The sequence below is a fragment of the Ceratina calcarata genome, unplaced genomic scaffold (assembly GCF_001652005.2).
Source record: "Ceratina calcarata isolate Rehan_Ccalc_2016 unplaced genomic scaffold, ASM165200v1 scaffold211.2, whole genome shotgun sequence".
Classification (NCBI taxonomy): Eukaryota; Metazoa; Arthropoda; class Insecta; order Hymenoptera; family Apidae; genus Ceratina; species Ceratina calcarata.
Genome location: NW_017142786.1, coordinates 711599 through 730270, shown reverse-complemented (window position 1 = coordinate 730270; position 18672 = coordinate 711599). Strand labels below are relative to the sequence as shown.

General features: G+C 33.2%; 1 protein-coding gene across 5 annotated transcripts in view; it reads left to right on the top strand.

Moving 5' to 3' along the window:
* Nucleotides 1–18672, top strand: part of nSyb (neuronal Synaptobrevin) — a 30455-nt gene that overhangs the window by 7248 nt on the left and 4535 nt on the right. Inside the window, exons 2-6 of one of the 5 annotated variants that reach the window (XM_018019948.2) lie at nucleotides 84–301; nucleotides 5159–5238; nucleotides 5315–5366; nucleotides 7082–7140; nucleotides 11452–11529. In XM_018019948.2, coding sequence (XP_017875437.1) covers nucleotides 84–301; nucleotides 5159–5238; nucleotides 5315–5366; nucleotides 7082–7095 — 364 coding nt within the window. In that variant the 3' untranslated portion in view covers nucleotides 7096–7140; nucleotides 11452–11529. Of the gene's footprint in view, nucleotides 1–83; nucleotides 302–5158; nucleotides 5239–5314; nucleotides 5367–7081; nucleotides 7141–11451; nucleotides 11530–18672 lie in introns of those variants that run through there. The other 4 variants (XM_018019950.2, XM_018019949.2, XM_018019946.2 and 1 more) reach the window with 4 other exon arrangements.

The following is an 18672-nucleotide window of genomic DNA, read 5'->3' as shown; positions in this document are numbered from 1 at the left end:
CCATAGTTATGATATGGCTCGATGGCTTTTAAAAAGATAGAAGATAGAAGTATGATTTTTATAATAATTGTTGTCTTTTCCAGGGCCACCGAGGGCGGTCTAGCACCGGATGCAGCTGCGGGCGCAGGTGCCGGTACCGATGGGATCGTCGGAGGTCCCAGGACGCCTCAGCAGATCGCCTCGCAGAAACGACTGCAGGCGACGCAGGCGCAGGTCGACGAGGTCGTCGACATCATGAAAACGAACGTCGAGAAGGTGCTCGAGCGTGATCAGAAGCTCTCCGAGCTCGACGATCGAGCAGGTGTGATTTTGAATTGAAAATGCCTGTAAAACCACTAGTTTGCCTGTAGAACCACTATCTGCCTGTAGAAGCACTATTCTCGTTGTAGAAGATTTTATGTAGCCTTGTAGAGACTCTTTTCTTGATATGTATTGACAGTGAATATAAATTTTCTTCTCTCTTTAATGTTAGCTCATTAACCCTCGATTGATTGATACCAAGTCATTTATTTCTCAATCTGTTTCATGATACAGTCTTAACGTATAACAAGTAGTATGTATAGAAATAGATATTTTATGTAGTCTTAATCATGAAGATTCAGAAAAAGTTTTGATTTTCTTTCTCTGCTCTCGTTAATACCCAGTAAATTATTTCTCAATCCATTACATGATATAACCATCGCTTAGATGTTAAGAAGTAGCACAGGAATAGATACCCGAATTTGGTGTAGTCTTTACTATAAGAGTTCAACCCATTTCATGACGAACTAATTTAAGATATTTTCATTTTCAACAGAAAGTAGTACAAGAATATATATCCCAGCCCTTTTAGATAGCTCCCACCCCTTAGTTCTTTGCCTATTGTTAAAAAGTTTTGACATTCTATCTTGAAATTCAATGGGAGAAGCTCTGTACTGGTTGATACTAAGTCTACAATTTCTCAAATTATTTCATGGTGCAACTTATTTTTCCATGTCTTGCAATTAGTTTCCAATAAAAAGTAGTACAGGAATATAAATGCCTTGCCTCTTTTATGTAGCTCCCATACTTTAGCATCTCTTTTGCCTGTTGTTAAAAAGTTTTAATCTTTTATCTTGATATGAGTGGTATAAAGCTGCACTGATACCATGTCTTTTAGAGTTAGTCCATAGGGTAAATTTGAAGCAAGTTCGAGGTGCCATTCCCATTATTACTTCCTCTTTATAAAATTTTCCTCGTTCAAACTAGACTCGAAGAGACCTTGAACAGACTTTTTAACGGTCTCGACGGAACTATAGAAAGTGCTATTAAATAATGTAGCGAGAGGCGAGAGAGGGCTCGAGGGGAGGGGGACAGGATGCGGTGGCATGAAATTTAAAAGCGCAAACGCTGCGTGGCAACAAAAGCCAGAAAAGGGAACAATGAGAGTACACGTGATATCTTCCTGCATGTATTCTCGCGGTTTGCACCTATCTAGCCACTGTACATACATATGTATATACATCCTGCATCGTTATGATGCGCGACGAGAGTTTTCATAGCGAAAGAATCGTCGACAAGGGGAGACGGGCGAAAAGTGGAAATTCACGTGGCGGCGATTAGCGGCGGACAAAGCGGTCGGATTGGAACGAAGGACGAGTCTGTTCGCGTACCAAGAATGGTTCTCTCCATTCATTCTCGCGTCCTGCATTAATAATACACAGCTCAGAGAATATTGTCTGTTTTTAGTACGCGACTTGTTTTCATATTTTATTTCCTGATATAATTTACGAAATAATTAACCTAACTCGCAATACCTTTCATTGATTATTCATTTATTGCTTCTTATTATTCTTTACTTTTTTTTAGGAAATTTATTTCATTGCCTTATCATGCTATTTCGATGAATAAATATTGTCGTCTTTTAATGAGAAATTCGTTTCATAAATTCTAATAGAATATTTGACTTCCTGACAATTTGTGAAACAATGACCCTAACTTACAATGCTGGAATTTTTTAATTATTTCGTTGCCTATTCATTTGTTCTATTTGAAATATGCAGGGTTTGCACTTCGCTTTTCTAGGAAATTCATTTCATTGTTTTATTCATAATGCACTATTTCGGGGAAGATGTATTACCGCGTTCTAATGAACAACTGGCTTGATAAAATCCTAAACTATACTATACTTCATTGAAATACTTTACAAAGTAATGAGCCTAACTCAGTTCTGAAATATCTTCATTGCCTATTCATTCATTACGCTCGAAATGTGCAGGCTTTGTACTTTGCTTCTTGGGAAAAACTTATTTCACAGCCTTATTCATGCCACAATATTTCGATGAAAAAGTGTTGCCACATTTTAATGAAGACGTTTCGTATATTAATAATATCAGTCATCATATTATACCAATATTTTACTTCCTATTATAATTCATCAAATAATAAACCTAACTCACAATGCTGGAACTTTTTAATAACTTCACTGGCTATTCATTTGTTATAATCTGGAATGTGCAAGCTTTGTACTTCGCTTTTTTATAAAATGTATTTCGCTGCTTCATTCATGCTACGCTATGTCGTTGAACAAAAGACTTTTGAGGTTTCAAATAACTAATAATCCTGTGATGTTCTAACAATATTTTATTTGGTGTTGCAATTCATCTGAGTTTTAAGTAGAATATTGAACCCAATTCACAATACTGATGAATTTTTTATTATATCAACTGTCTATTCAGTTTTGCATTTAGAATTAATAAATTTATTTATCCGTACTTTTTGAGAATTTTTATATAAACCTTTAAATTCAATTTTGATTTCCTTAATCATATTACAGTGAATGAATATAATGTAGTATAGATTTTTTATTTGGTAAACCGATGATGAGTATCCTAGTAGTTCGACCCTGCGCGTCTGACTATACGCTGATATCGATTACTGTGACGTTCTAGAATCGGGCTAACTGTCGTCGATCTTTTCCGCTTACAGTTTGATCGTCGCCGCAATTTTTCATTGTCCCTCATTAATATTGGAAATATTAACCCATGATAAAGCGTTTCTCTCTAACAAGTAGAATCTATGTCGAAAGTTACATTTGATATTTGAATTTATTGAAATAAATTTTAATCTTAAACTTTAAAATTGTTGAAAATGTTAATTCCTGGAAGAACGTTTTTGTCATAATCGAAAACTGTATCCAGAGTAATATTAAATATCTGAATTTATTGGAATAAATACTCATAGAAATTCTATTTTAAGTTTTTAAATTATTGAGAATATTAACTCATAAGAATGTTTAATAAAGTACGTTTTTGTCGTACTTCAAAATTGTATCCAGAGTATTATTAAATATCTGATGTTATTGAAGTAAATACTGATGAAATTTTCATCTTAAGCTTCACACTTATTAAAAATATTAATTCATGCCAGAACATTTTTTCATAATTAAAAATTGTTTCAACAGTAATATTTAATATCTGAATGTATTGAACTAAATTATAATCTTAAGATTTAAAATTGTTGAAAATATTGATTGAGATCAGAACGTTTTTTTCAAAGGCATTATTTATCAATCGAACACAATTTAATATCTGTATTACTTATAATTTTCATTCTAAGCTTTGAAATAGTAAAACGTGAATTCAGAACGTAATTTTGTGTAACATGAGGCAGATCAAGGATAAAAATATAATTTATAATTATCTAGAAATTCTACGTGGAACGCGGAATGAATATTTTTATGACTCCTAATCTTTTGATCCTCTGCTAAGGATATCAGTTATCTTTAGAAAACGACCCACGCCTCCGCGAAAGGGCATACGATCCAATCCCGTGGGATGTGAGAACTTGTTAGCAAAGTGATTTATGCTATCAACGCATATCTTCACCAATTGTCTCTTTCATTCTATTCATAGTACCTCATTCAAATTCATATCATACATAATTATAATCCTAGAGAATGGACGAATACTCTAATCATTGTCTCAAATATTAAAACTAGACTGAGGATATTTTTGCAATTATACAAAATTTGCATGTAAGAAACTGTACTTATTGTATGTAATCATTAAATGTACATAAAACAATTAATGTAGTAGCACGCTATATGTATGTATGTTTATTAACCATCCTTTCCTTATTAGGCTTAAGAATATAAACAGCCTCTTCCTTACAGTCAAGCTTACAAACTATAATCTTTTAATGTATTAGTAGTAATACGTATATTTATTGTTCCTTCCAGGTATTTATTATTCTTATCCAATCGTCTACATTTGCACTTGCTTCTTATTAAACTTGTATGAGCCTTTAAGATCGTATGAATCCTTACATAAGAATAATGACAAAGTATAGAAATTTTAACAGTTATTGGATATTACATTAATAGAACGTTGTACAAAATTTTAGGAATTTTGCGAACCCTCTAACAAAGTTATTATATCTTGAATTCTCATGTCGAATGACAGGATTTTGTAATTTGGTATAATTCTTAACACATGATTGAAGAATATTTTGAAATTGAAAAAATATCAAGTTCCAGAACATTATTTAAGATCTGCAGTAAAAAACAAGCAAACGTAAGAATTATAAGACTTGAAGACAGTTGCAAGTCAGATTAAAAAGTGTCAAAAACAATATATTGGAATATTAAAACTAATATGATAAAAATTCTCTGTGACCTAAAAAGACACGTCGAACAATTTTATAAACTCTCCTTCTCTGTGAATATCATTTTTCCTAAAAGTATTTATTACTTCAGATATTGGACATAGCTTTTTATCACGTTTCATAAACTTCTGGCTGAGATCTTATAGCTCAGATTACCTTAACTACTTCGCCTTACTACTTTACTACCTCTTTTCTATTGCCTCTTTCTCTTAAACTTAACGCCTATTTATCTATTCTTCTCGCTTTCACTGCCTGTCTTCGCTCGTATTTTCATAAAATAGTTATTGTAATCTCACATTATGAAATGATATCAGTGAAAATCCTGTATAAATGAATTATCTTCGTTGAAATGTTTTTCAAAAACTATGATTTTGCACAACAATTTACAGTCTAATTATGACATAGTAAATCATTTCTATTATAAACTATTTATGCTTAAATAATATTCATTTCTTTCGTCATTTAAATTACAAATATCCTAAATTATATAAAGTAAACTGATAATTTTCATGAAGAAATGAAATGTTCCTTGCAGACGCGCTTCAGCAAGGAGCGTCACAGTTTGAACAGCAAGCAGGAAAACTGAAGAGGAAGTTCTGGTTACAAAATTTGAAGGTAAGCTATTAGCACTTATTTATTTTAGTTTACAATGTCACGATTAATTGTTCACGTTTCGTTCCTCCGTTTCCAGATGATGATAATCATGGGCGTAATCGGACTAATCGTATTGGCCATCATTGTTGGTAAGTAATCAATCTTTTAAACGCACTCAATAAAGCTAACGACACTGCCAATTGTAACTGTTTAAGTGTTCTGTGTGATACGATCGATGTACCATCACGACTTTCAACGACCAATTCGGTATTCAAGTTACACATGTATCTGTCATTATGTAGAATTATACGTACAGGGTGGTCCTCCTAAATATCCAAGAAGCCTTGCAGCCTTGCAGTTGAAACTTAATCGCTAATAACTGTATTCGATGATGTTCAAAATCCAGAAAAATCTCTTGCAAAACGTTCATCTTTTGATTTCATTTACATCACATAAAAAATATTTTTTTCGAGTTTTTTAGGTGAACTCATTAGGTGGACCTCCTTGTATAATTGAATTAGGTTTAACTATTAAAATTTGTTTAAATCAAGACATCAGAAATGAACATAAAACTCATTTTAATAATTATAATATTATCAATATTTAATGAGTCCGTTTATTTTTAAATAAATGAATGAATTCGCTGTTTCACTGCAAATTGTTGAAAGATACTAGAACCGAATTAGTTGTTGATGGCTACTGTTTCTGTCGATCTATATTTCCGTGCTGGGGGGATAGGTCTCGAGTAACGAAATCAAAATGTGTTTTGCACGAGGCAAATGGGACACGTGTGTCGTCCCCCCGACTGAAGAGTGTCTAATAATACGTATAGGCTTGCACGGTTGTTCGAAGAATTGATTTTCAACGAGATTCCCGTCAGGAGTCTCTCGGCCTGGCCCACAAAATTCGTTACCGTGCTTCGCTTAAACTAAATTTTCCCATTAGAGACTGGAGAGAACTGCTATGGCGATGTCAGACAAAATAATCAAATCAATTTCTACTTAAAATAATTTCTTTTTATACATTTTTTTATTTAGACGTTAAATGTCAAGGGAATGGGTAAAAGTAACGAAAATGTCGATGGATAAGTGTCTGTCAGATTGATTGAACGAAATGTAACGGAAAAATGAAAAGATATTTGGATTGATGGTTTCCCGATGTTTAATAGCTATTTCGATTGAATATAGTGATAAATATGAATTATTTAATATCTCTCCATGAAAAGAGAAGTACATATGTATATACATGAGGATTTGAAAAAATATTCACAAATAAAATATACAGTGCAGATGGAGAAAGAGTGTTGCACAAGCTTTTCCATGAAAAGAGAAATGTGTATATACATATTCGAAAAATATTGATAGATGAAATATAGAGTGCAGATAGAAAAGAATTTTGTACAAATCTCTCCATGAAAAGAATACAAACTACATTTACAGTATCAACCTAAAAAATGTGCTATTGATAAAAAATTGATTTAGTATTCAATACCTTGAGAATATTCAACTCAAATATCTAATTTGGTCCAACTAATATCTATTGGTAAATATATAAACAGTTTCCATCGGTAAATAGATACTAAAAATAATAAATAGTGTCTATTGATGAATAGATACTATTTCTTTTACTTGATATTTTTGTAAAATAATAAATAGTATTTATTCACCAATAGAGAAAATTAAATAATATCAATTTACCAATAGATATTTACTATTTGACAAAAACATAAAGCCGAACATCTGATTTGGTCCAGTCATTCTAATAGACACAAGAATAAATGTGCTATTAAGGTGTCGCTAATCTCTCACACTGTCCACCGTATTTAACGTGCGATTTCTATGTGTTTCTCTTTTTTTTCGTCTAGCGAACTTCATGTAGACGTGCTGGTTGGTGGAAGAGATTTGTGTGTGAGTGAGTCTGAAGGTAGAGAAAGCAAAAGTCAAAACTCTGCGACTCTATCGCGTTTATATATTATACGTATATATTAACTGTTGTCTCTATCTATCTGTTTCTGTCTATTTCTATACTATGTTCCCCCTATTTTTCTGTCTCCTTATATGTTTAAAACCACGTAGGACGTGTGTACAACGTTGTACTTTTATTATACGGACACGTTGTCTGTCTCCGTTTCTCGCTGCTCCATGTACTACATACATACATTAAACCTGAGATCCGTGCCCTGAAACCCGAAATTCACGCTTCAACTCGGTGTTTACATATGTATACATATATTTTCTGCCTGTGATAGGTATATATACGTATAATTGCTGATGTATCACTATCTGTATTCATCCCCCACCGTCGAGCTCTCTCGTTGGATATTCATGAACCACCGATTTTCATTCACGATCAGTTCAGTTCCAATTAATACGCTGAAACCCCGGTATTGCTCCATTTATATAAGAATTTAAAAGGGCAACCTTCTATCGATGTTTGCTGGTTTTTCGACTAATTAATAGTAAAAGAAGTGTTTCATGAATCGGCGAGGAACGCAACGTTTTAATTAGAATGTTATATAACGACAAGCAAATAAAATTGTACATTTCATATCGATTAGATCTTTGTCGCTATACGACGTTTGATTAAAGCACAGCGTAAATGTTATTTGTCCCTAAGCAACACCTACTACAGAAACAAGAATAAAAGCTCGAATTTGGACAAAAATAATTCAGCTTCGATCCGTTTCGATGATAGCGTGAGCAAAATTCGATAAATAAAAACGAAGAGGAAGAAAACGGGATTTGATGGAATTAACGATAAGCACACAACAACAGCCACTCACCCCATGACCCGTGCCTCTCGTAATTACTGTTATGTGTCTGTCTGTACTTTTTGGTGGTTACTACCCTGCCCCACCCAAACCAACCCCCTTCGCCCTGTTCGTCTTCCGAAGTTAGTCCCAGCCAGTGGTTTTCAATTTTTTGGTGGTCGAGCATAAAGTGGTATTGATTAGAAAAATCGTGCGACGAAACGCGGCGAGAATAGAAACCACCGAGAAATGAAAACACGAATGGACAACACAACAACGACAGATTAACAACATTAGAACAACAGTTTTCGTTAACTGATACTACGAACAGCAACAGTAAGAACAACAACAACAACAACAACAACATGATCATCAAAAAACAGTAACAACGGTATATACGTACATGTATATATCGTAAAGAGGTTTAGAGAATTTTGTTTCACCCGCCCGCTCTTCTCTACGGGTACGGTAAGCTACGATTCTTATTGCTGCACTTTATCGATAACGATTATCTTAATCATTTTTCCTACTCTTGTTTCTACTACGGTTTACGTCGACGGACACTGGCTCACATCTCGACACTTACTTTAATAATAATCATCTTCATACGCGCGGATTTCATTAGACATACAGGATTATTGAGACTACAGTGGTACCTCGGTGTACGACCGTAATCCGTTCTTGATGTTTGGACTTATACCAAACCAACTTTTCTTATAAGAAGTAATATAAAAATGATTAATCCGGTCTCNGCGAAGAATTTTTATACAGAAATTGTAGATCTCGTCGACCCTACAAAATGGTCCTATACATGCCCCCCCTACGTCCATCCGTTCGGGAGTTATTGACAAAAAACGAAATTTTCTTCCAAAAATTCGCCGTTTCGACGCTGGGATGGTCGGATTTTGTCAATATCAATAAAATGCCAAATAATCATACGTAACTCGTTAAATATCAAAGTTAGAAGGATAACAACTTTTATTTCAAGCATTTTTCGAAATTTTGAAAAAAAAAATTTTTCGTCAGTGTCAATACTTAATTGGATATTTCCTTCTATACTTTTTAGCACGTAGCTATTTATTATTAGCATTGTTCTTCCGACGTCTGATTTCTCTTTAATTATAGGAAATGCGTTTTTCTAAGGTATATAAACTTTTGGGATTGACTGTATAGCCAATACATCCTCAAAATCCAAGAAGAACAGGAACGTTCATTGTTAATAGAATGGGATTCTGATATATTCATACAACAGAACTTCCGTTATATGAACGCCCATTATATGAATATTCTCTTGTATGAACTTTCAGTTATGTAAAAAAATTTGGAATGAAAAAATTCGGAAACGAAAAGGTTTTGTAATTGCATTGTTACTATAATTCGATACAGATTTTTATTTTGTGTTCAATGCATAATACACCTTTCTCTTTCTACATTCGAGGCTTTCGACAAAATATAACGTCAACGTCAACGCCTCGAAAATTTCACATTTATCGAAAGAAATCTATGAAGAAGTTATGTTCGTTTTATTTCATTTTTCTTCTAGTGCTACATTCTTTTAAATAGTTCTATTATATAAAAAGTCTCTTATACGAACACATCTGTTCCCCAATTAGTTCATATAATGGAGGTTCTACTGTATCATACGTATCTTGTGATTATCAAAATAAACATAAGTCGTGCAAAAGTTTGGATTCCTAAAAGAATCTCATTCATTTTTCTGTCCACAAAACTCGAACACCGTTTCAGAATATACAATTACATTAACGAACAGAACGGGGCATCTAAACAAGAAGACATCATCAAACGAATAAAATTCATGAACATTTTTCATAAGTTTAAATGCCTTGCTCTGTATAACGCATATATATACATATATATGTATCAACCGGATATATTTTTCAATTCATATAAAACAAAATATTTCTGGGACGATCTTCATATGTCGATGCATGTTTACGATGCTTCTATGCGATTATGGAGCATGCTTTCATGTTTCAAAACTACAGTGCTGTTCATTTGAACAGTCCATAACAGTCCAGGAAACTCTGTGTAATACGAATAAAATAAGAGATATGTAAACGTACAGTATATAGCGTAATGTGTTTCAAATAGCTTTGGTCCTTTAAATATTGCAATGTGCACTTTGCGTTTGGTATTTTGTACAGTTTTATGTAATACTTATAGTATTTGTACTTTTTGTACATTCAATTCCCTCGTCAATGCATAAAATCAGTTTATTCATAAATATTTCTTCTCTGAGCTATCTTTATGCAAAATGTCAATTAATTGTGGCATTAAATGCTTGAGGCTATTCATTTGAAAACTGGTACCTAACTAATAAATCAATTAAATACAAATCCTCTCTTTGACATTATCAATTTTTACTAGAGGCTATTCAAGTGAAGAGCACTGTATAAAAGATTGTCGGACGCATGGCTTATGGTTTTGCGACTGTGTACTGCAGATATGTTGTATGGAAAGAAAATTAGATGGAAGAAGACTTCCAGCTGATTGCAATGATCGTTCCAATTCCATTCCGCATAACGAGAATTGGAACACTGCATTCATAAATAGGTGTAAATCAGAGTGAATTTCGAAAAATATAATGATATTATTGAGTGTGTTGTAAATTGCATGGGACTGGCTTGTGACGAAACTTGGATTTATGTATTTATATTTACGGACTAGACTAGTGTATTCATGGACAGAGATACTGACAAATGATTCTTCAACGCGCCTGACTAAATACGTATCGTTCAATTCCTATACAATAGCTGTTTTCGAGTGAAGAAATTACAGTTTGGTATACGTCTTTAAACAAAGAGTTTACAATTTGCTTCTGAATTAGTCGTATTCCAATTATGTGAACTTAGAAACCATTTTTAGAAATACTTTAATTCAATGAAAAATTCTATTACGACTTCATTCTCGTGCAATCTTTGAATAAAGAAGTCACAGTTTGTTTCTGAATTAGTTTTACATCAATTCTCACAATTGGTTATTTAAAACTACAAATCATTTTCAGAAGCATTTTAATTCAAGTGAAGAATTATATTATCTCGTATTGCCTTTGGGAGAGAACTTATAATTTGTTTCTGAAGTAGGTTCAGATTAGTTTTCACAACTGATTATGATATTTAAATGTACGAATCATTTTCAAAAATAGAATTGTTCAAGTTCATTCTCGTACTGTCTTTGAATAAAGAATTCACAGTTTGTTTCTGAATTAGTTTTACGTCAAGTTTCACAATTGATTATCTATAAATCATTTTTAAAAATAGTTCAGTTCAATTACAGTTTGACTCTCGTTTCAACGCAGTATCTCTGTTCAGAAAAACGTTAGAATATATAGCATGCGAAGATGAGAAATCGAAAAAAAGAAACCAAGCGATGCGAAGGAAAAAAAAGAATCCAGCGAGACGAAATAAAAAAAATCGCTTGGGATTGGACAGGGGAGAAAAACAAAATCCTGTTGTTCTTTTCAGCGAGCGCAACCGGCGGCAGCGGTTCGCAAAACTGAACACGTGAGTAAAAGAAACCAAACAAACCAAAAAAAAAAAATACGAACACATCTGTTCCCCAATTAGTTCATATAATGGAGGTTCTACTGTATCATACGTATCTTGTGATTATCAAAATAAACATAAGTCGTGCAAAAGTTTGGATTCCTAAAAGAATCTCATTCATTTTTCTGTCCACAAAACTCGAACACCGTTTCAGAATATACAATTACATTAACGAACAGAACGGGGCATCTAAACAAGAAGACATCATCAAACGAATAAAATTCATGAACATTTTTCATAAGTTTAAATGCCTTGCTCTGTATAACGCATATATATACATATATATGTATCAACCGGATATATTTTTCAATTCATATAAAACAAAATATTTCTGGGACGATCTTCATATGTCGATGCATGTTTACGATGCTTCTATGCGATTATGGAGCATGCTTTCATGTTTCAAAACTACAGTGCTGTTCATTTGAACAGTCCATAACAGTCCAGGAAACTCTGTGTAATACGAATAAAATAAGAGATATGTAAACGTACAGTATATAGCGTAATGTGTTTCAAATAGCTTTGGTCCTTTAAATATTGCAATGTGCACTTTGCGTTTGGTATTTTGTACAGTTTTATGTAATACTTATAGTATTTGTACTTTTTGTACATTCAATTCCCTCGTCAATGCATAAAATCAGTTTATTCATAAATATTTCTTCTCTGAGCTATCTTTATGCAAAATGTCAATTAATTGTGGCATTAAATGCTTGAGGCTATTCATTTGAAAACTGGTACCTAACTAATAAATCAATTAAATACAAATCCTCTCTTTGACATTATCAATTTTTACTAGAGGCTATTCAAGTGAAGAGCACTGTATAAAAGATTGTCGGACGCATGGCTTATGGTTTTGCGACTGTGTACTGCAGATATGTTGTATGGAAAGAAAATTAGATGGAAGAAGACTTCCAGCTGATTGCAATGATCGTTCCAATTCCATTCCGCATAACGAGAATTGGAACACTGCATTCATAAATAGGTGTAAATCAGAGTGAATTTCGAAAAATATAATGATATTATTGAGTGTGTTGTAAATTGCATGGGACTGGCTTGTGACGAAACTTGGATTTATGTATTTATATTTACGGACTAGACTAGTGTATTCATGGACAGAGATACTGACAAATGATTCTTCAACGCGCCTGACTAAATACGTATCGTTCAATTCCTATACAATAGCTGTTTTCGAGTGAAGAAATTACAGTTTGGTATACGTCTTTAAACAAAGAGTTTACAATTTGCTTCTGAATTAGTCGTATTCCAATTATGTGAACTTAGAAACCATTTTTAGAAATACTTTAATTCAATGAAAAATTCTATTACGACTTCATTCTCGTGCAATCTTTGAATAAAGAAGTCACAGTTTGTTTCTGAATTAGTTTTACATCAATTCTCACAATTGGTTATTTAAAACTACAAATCATTTTCAGAAGCATTTTAATTCAAGTGAAGAATTATATTATCTCGTATTGCCTTTGGGAGAGAACTTATAATTTGTTTCTGAAGTAGGTTCAGATTAGTTTTCACAACTGATTATGATATTTAAATGTACGAATCATTTTCAAAAATAGAATTGTTCAAGTTCATTCTCGTACTGTCTTTGAATAAAGAATTCACAGTTTGTTTCTGAATTAGTTTTACGTCAAGTTTCACAATTGATTATCTATAAATCATTTTTAAAAATAGTTCAGTTCAATTACAGTTTGACTCTCGTTTCAACGCAGTATCTCTGTTCAGAAAAACGTTAGAATATATAGCATGCGAAGATGAGAAATCGAAAAAAAGAAACCAAGCGATGCGAAGGAAAAAAAAGAATCCAGCGAGACGAAATAAAAAAAATCGCTTGGGATTGGACAGGGGAGAAAAACAAAATCCTGTTGTTCTTTTCAGCGAGCGCAACCGGCGGCAGCGGTTCGCAAAACTGAACACGTGAGTAAAAGAAACCAAACAAACCAAAAAAAAAATAATAAAAAGCTAAAAACAACAATAAGAGCAAGCAACGAGGCTAGCAAGAATCTTGTGAAGTTTGTGAGAGAACTAAGAGGAACGCGGGATGCACAGAAACCTGGATCAAGCAACAACAGACAAGAATTACAGTTAAAAAGAGGAGAAAAGAAGAAGATATGGTAGATTGTCGCTGAACGATTATAATAATCTCTTTGATCTTCCAAGTTCTGTAATTAAAAACAAGGAAGAAGACGAGGAATGCTGTGTTCTTAATAGGAAAAGATTAAAGGAGAAGAGGAGGAGGACGGTTCCTTTCAGCTGATTCTTCGCTTTCCGCTCGATCTCCCTTCTCGAGGCGAACGGAACAGCGGAACAGGCGTGTTCTGATTTTTCCCTCGCGTATGGACGAAGGCCGGTCGCTACGAAAATCACTGATTAAAAAACGATCACGAAATAAATTGAATCGACAAATGATTACATCGAACAAAAGATATAACGTCTATGTAGAAGGATGATTCTTGCCTTCCTTCGTCCATCGTGAGTCGAGGAGAGATATAATGAAAATACGATACCAATGGCCAGTGTGTACAAAGGGAACGGAGACGGGATGTTAGGAAAAATATCTGTACAGGGTGTCTATGAAAGGATTCGTTTTCGGCGAAGGCATCGGTTCTAGGAAATTCTCATTGTCTACCCCATCCTTAATAAATCAAGTGCCCGATATAAATAAACAAATAAATAAATGTGTGTATAAATGTATAATCGACGTTTACTTTATAAATAAAAACGTGTATGTGATTGCGAGGGAGAGCGTGTGAGCAAGCTTCCAAACAAGACGTGGTAACTGACCGTTGCTTAAGCAAATCTCTGCAATCCATCTCTCATAGTGAATAGAAATCGCGTAATCGTGTTGGTGTTAATTAAACGCTTCTCGACATCGAAAACCTCTAGCATACTCGCCATGTTCAGCGCCTGTCAATTCCCAACGCGAATTATGAATCGTCGCGGACAATATATGATTATTCTCATCGAAAGGACAAATTAGAAACGAACATTTCAGACAGCACCCACTGGTACCCGCTATGTAACATTTTTTATCTAATAACCAAACACTGTACCCATGGGTGTTCACGGGAATTGAATGGCTAATAAAAAACTAATATGTACATTCGGGATCGAATAAAAGAGGATTGCACGCTCTGCTCGTAACATCTGTGTACATCTCCTGCTGTAAATAATATCATTTCTTCCCTCGCGTGTTCGTTCGATTACGACCAAACCTGTAATCGGTTGATATAATAAAGAGAAGATTTAAAACAAGCAAGACACCACGCAAGATGCCGTAACCGAGCGTTTGAGAGAAATAATAGAGTATATCGTGTGAAAGGGAAAACAAACGCATTCTTTATTCGTTCGCGTCTGCTCGATCCTCCTTCGAAATCGGATAATATAATTAAAGAAATGTGATTGTTATTGTAAGGTGGTAGAGTGGTAGCCTGCCTTCGTCGAAGACGGCGACGGATACATTGTGAAGCGAGACGAAAATAATTAAACGCGAAGAGATATGAGAGAGAAAGGGGTGAAAGGGGAAAGAATTGCCTTGACTTGCTCGAGGCAGCTATATAGGTTCGTTTTAAGGCTTCGAGATATATCTACAGTTTATGTTAATAATATTAATGATACTAATAATAATGATAATAAGAAATAATTATGATAATGATAATAACAACAAACAATAATAATAAATAATAGTGCAGGATCATGTGAGTATTTAGCGTGAACTGTTTGGGTGGATCGTTTATTTAAATACGATTAAATGATTCCATTACGTATACGAAATGTGGTCGAAGAATCATGATTAGTAGACTGCGGGTTTTATGCATTTATGAAAGAATTAGATACACGGAAAGTATAAGAGATGCGTATAATATGCAAAAGTTTGAAAAACATAAAATATATAATATACACATTATTTTTAAAGAATGAAACAATTCTCAATCTGGCGTAAGAGTTTAAGTTTGACAAATTCAAAATATCTGTTTGATTTAACAATGTTTTGTTTTCCATAAAAATCCGCAGTCTAATGATTAGTTTAGAAATCTGATCTACGTACAATTAACGATATTTTCTTAAATTTTAATTCAATTTTAACAGAAAGTATGATTACTCTAGTTGATTGTAAATAGGCTGCAGATTTTTATCTATTTATAAGAGACAAAAGTGTGCTAAAACTTGAGTGTTGCACGCAGTGTGCAAGTATAAAATACGTAGAAGCAGTATGCATGTTATGATGTTTGCGAAGCATATCTAAATTTCATTCTTCAAAATTATATCTTAAATTATTTTGCATAAAAATTCGCGGTCTAATTATAAATGAAGAAAATTATACGGAACACTTTTTTGTACGTAGAGATGATTCTGAAGAATAATCATGTACTCTCTGTCGACATTTCGTAAACGATTCCAGAGTTTTTCTTCATCGGCCACTACCCATGCACAGAACAAGAGAAAATAAAGAATCTTATTAAAGAGCAGAAGTTAAAGAAAATCATCGATGCTTCATTTTTTGTCGTTTCACTTGTTTTATTGATCAATCTGATTTCGATCGAGGAATCCCAATTTGTAATTCAATTCCAGTCTCTTCCTCTAATTATTGAACCTACATTAATATTGAATTACGACTGATGGATGTTAACAATAATGTTATATTGTCGTAATTCTCGAAATGAATGTTTCATTACATTCCAATTTGCTAAGATGAATTCTGAAGTAGCTCATCTAAGAGGAAATTGGTTTTCTTCTTGATTCTCATGAAACTCTTAATGATTTTCTGGAACTACGCGAAGAAGGGGACCAGAAGTTATTAACAGGAAACCGTTATCGACTTTCGAAGTGTTTCGAGTTAAGAGTTTTATCACTGAATCGTTCAAAGGTTCAAACTATATTCAAAAGAAATTCTGCGATAATATTAAGGATGTTATGGTTTGCAAGTCGGAGTAATGCCACATCGATTGAAATTCTGTTATTAAAACGAATAATGCTGCGGAATTTCGAATAGGTTTGCTAGCTCGAAGTTATTGCAATTTTAATACTAAACATACCGGCAATTGATGTATTCTAATATTCTATATTTACGTTTTTTACATTTGAGTGAAATTTAGTGTAAATTCTGATATGTCAGTTTATAATAATTACAACTTTAACAATATGATAGTATAAACTTCGTTTTCTTCTTATTTCTTACAAAAAAATTTAAAACCGGTGATTTAACAGGTGCATGGTAGGTCTAGTCTTAGTTTACTATGCACTCTTATGGGGAATAGTAATGTCCCAGCCTTATTGACCGTAACGATGAAAGAATGTTACGAACCATTCGCCAAAATTCTATCGTAAAAACATGTAAAAGCAGAGGGCCTCAGAGGACCCCTACAATATCTTTCCCAGACGAAAGTAAAGGTCAGCTGCCTGCTGTTCAGTTTTGAGTAGCTGCTAGACCTTTTTTATTGTCAATAATTTCCTATCAGGCCATTTCGTACATATTAGCTTCATGTACAATAATATCGCAAAAATATTAAATTAAATGTTATAAAAAAGTGAGGTTAGTAGTTAATAAAATTCAGGGTCAGAACACCGTAACTCAGAATCTTTCTAATCATAAAAAGTTAGAGATGCAATAGTATAAATATACTGAAGATTAACAATTTTGTCGATAAGCAGCTATTAAAGTTTCTGCTTTACAACACTTAATTCTTTGTACATTATCGTATGTGAAATTTATCAAACTTATCAATACAATTCAGAGTCAGAACACCACAGCTCAGGGGACCTTTCTCACCGTAAAATATTAGATACGATAGTATGTACATGCAGAGAATTTTTTATTGAAAAACTACCAGAGTTACTGCTTTATAATAATTAATACTTTGTATATTATTGTACACGAAAGTAATGTAAACGCTATGCATGTCTTAATTCATTCGATCAAATCTGCCCTCCGTTGCTTTTGCCATTCATACAACCATAACATCCTTAATTAATTAATTTACGCTGTTTTCAACATTGTACAGTATCAAATAAAAATCACAAACTGCGTAGTCAGAAAGAATATGATAAATGACGAGGGGAATCAAATGAAAGCTTTTTCTGTAATCGGTTAAGACTTTACTTCTCTCCCTTTGTTTCTATGGAATAATTTAATTGGAAGACTTTTCGAGTGAGAACTCGCGAATTCTCCAAACCTTATTAATATTATTCTTCACCGGCCATAGAGAAGAGGATCTTAGAATCTAGTATCTATTTTTCTCCAATAGGAGGTAAGAATATTAAACGTTCTCCCTCTTTCCCATTATTTCTTTATTTCTTATACGAACAATCATTATTAATGTGTTTCACATGCAAGAATACCAAAATGTCAAACAACAAAATTTGTAATTTAATTTTTAAAAATATTGAACAACCTCTCCCAGCATTCACTGATTACCAATGAGCAGACAGATACATAACATCTCATCATCCAAAATACCAAAACGCTTCATCATCAACTTTATCGGCAATTCTCATCAAGAAAATATTAATACCTTTTTCGTTCTAACTGTTACAGTCTTAGGATAAGAAATTCTCAGACAAGTTTTTTCAACCACACTCCTTATTCAAATAAATACAATTATTATTTTAAATTAAACTACAATCTGCCAGGAATGAACCCTGACGTGCCTGAACCTTCACAAAAATCCATTATCCTTTTGGAAGGATTAATTCAGAAAGCAGTGTACGCAACTTAAAAAAAAATTCGTTCTAAAGTCCAAATGCTAAGCTTGATGTATGTAACAAAACATTTATAATAACAATTTAAAAATTACGTTTCAGGTACACATTTCGTTTATCATTTGAACGTAGAAATACGTCAGCATTTCAATATTCTGAACTATTTTAGCAGTTACAATTTCTGTATTCATTTTTAAGATTCTCAGTCTAGCAACAAATCAGAATAAAGTAAACGTTGCACCCCACGAATTGTTGACTGTAAATAATTCAGGAAGCAATAAACAAAATTTGAAATTAGACAAATCCATTCTAAAATTTAACAAGAAATAGAAAACACTTACAATTAATAATGCAGTCACTTCGAACTTATAATATCAATTTTCAAATTGTATTTCAAGTAAACATTTCGTTTATCATTTGAAATCA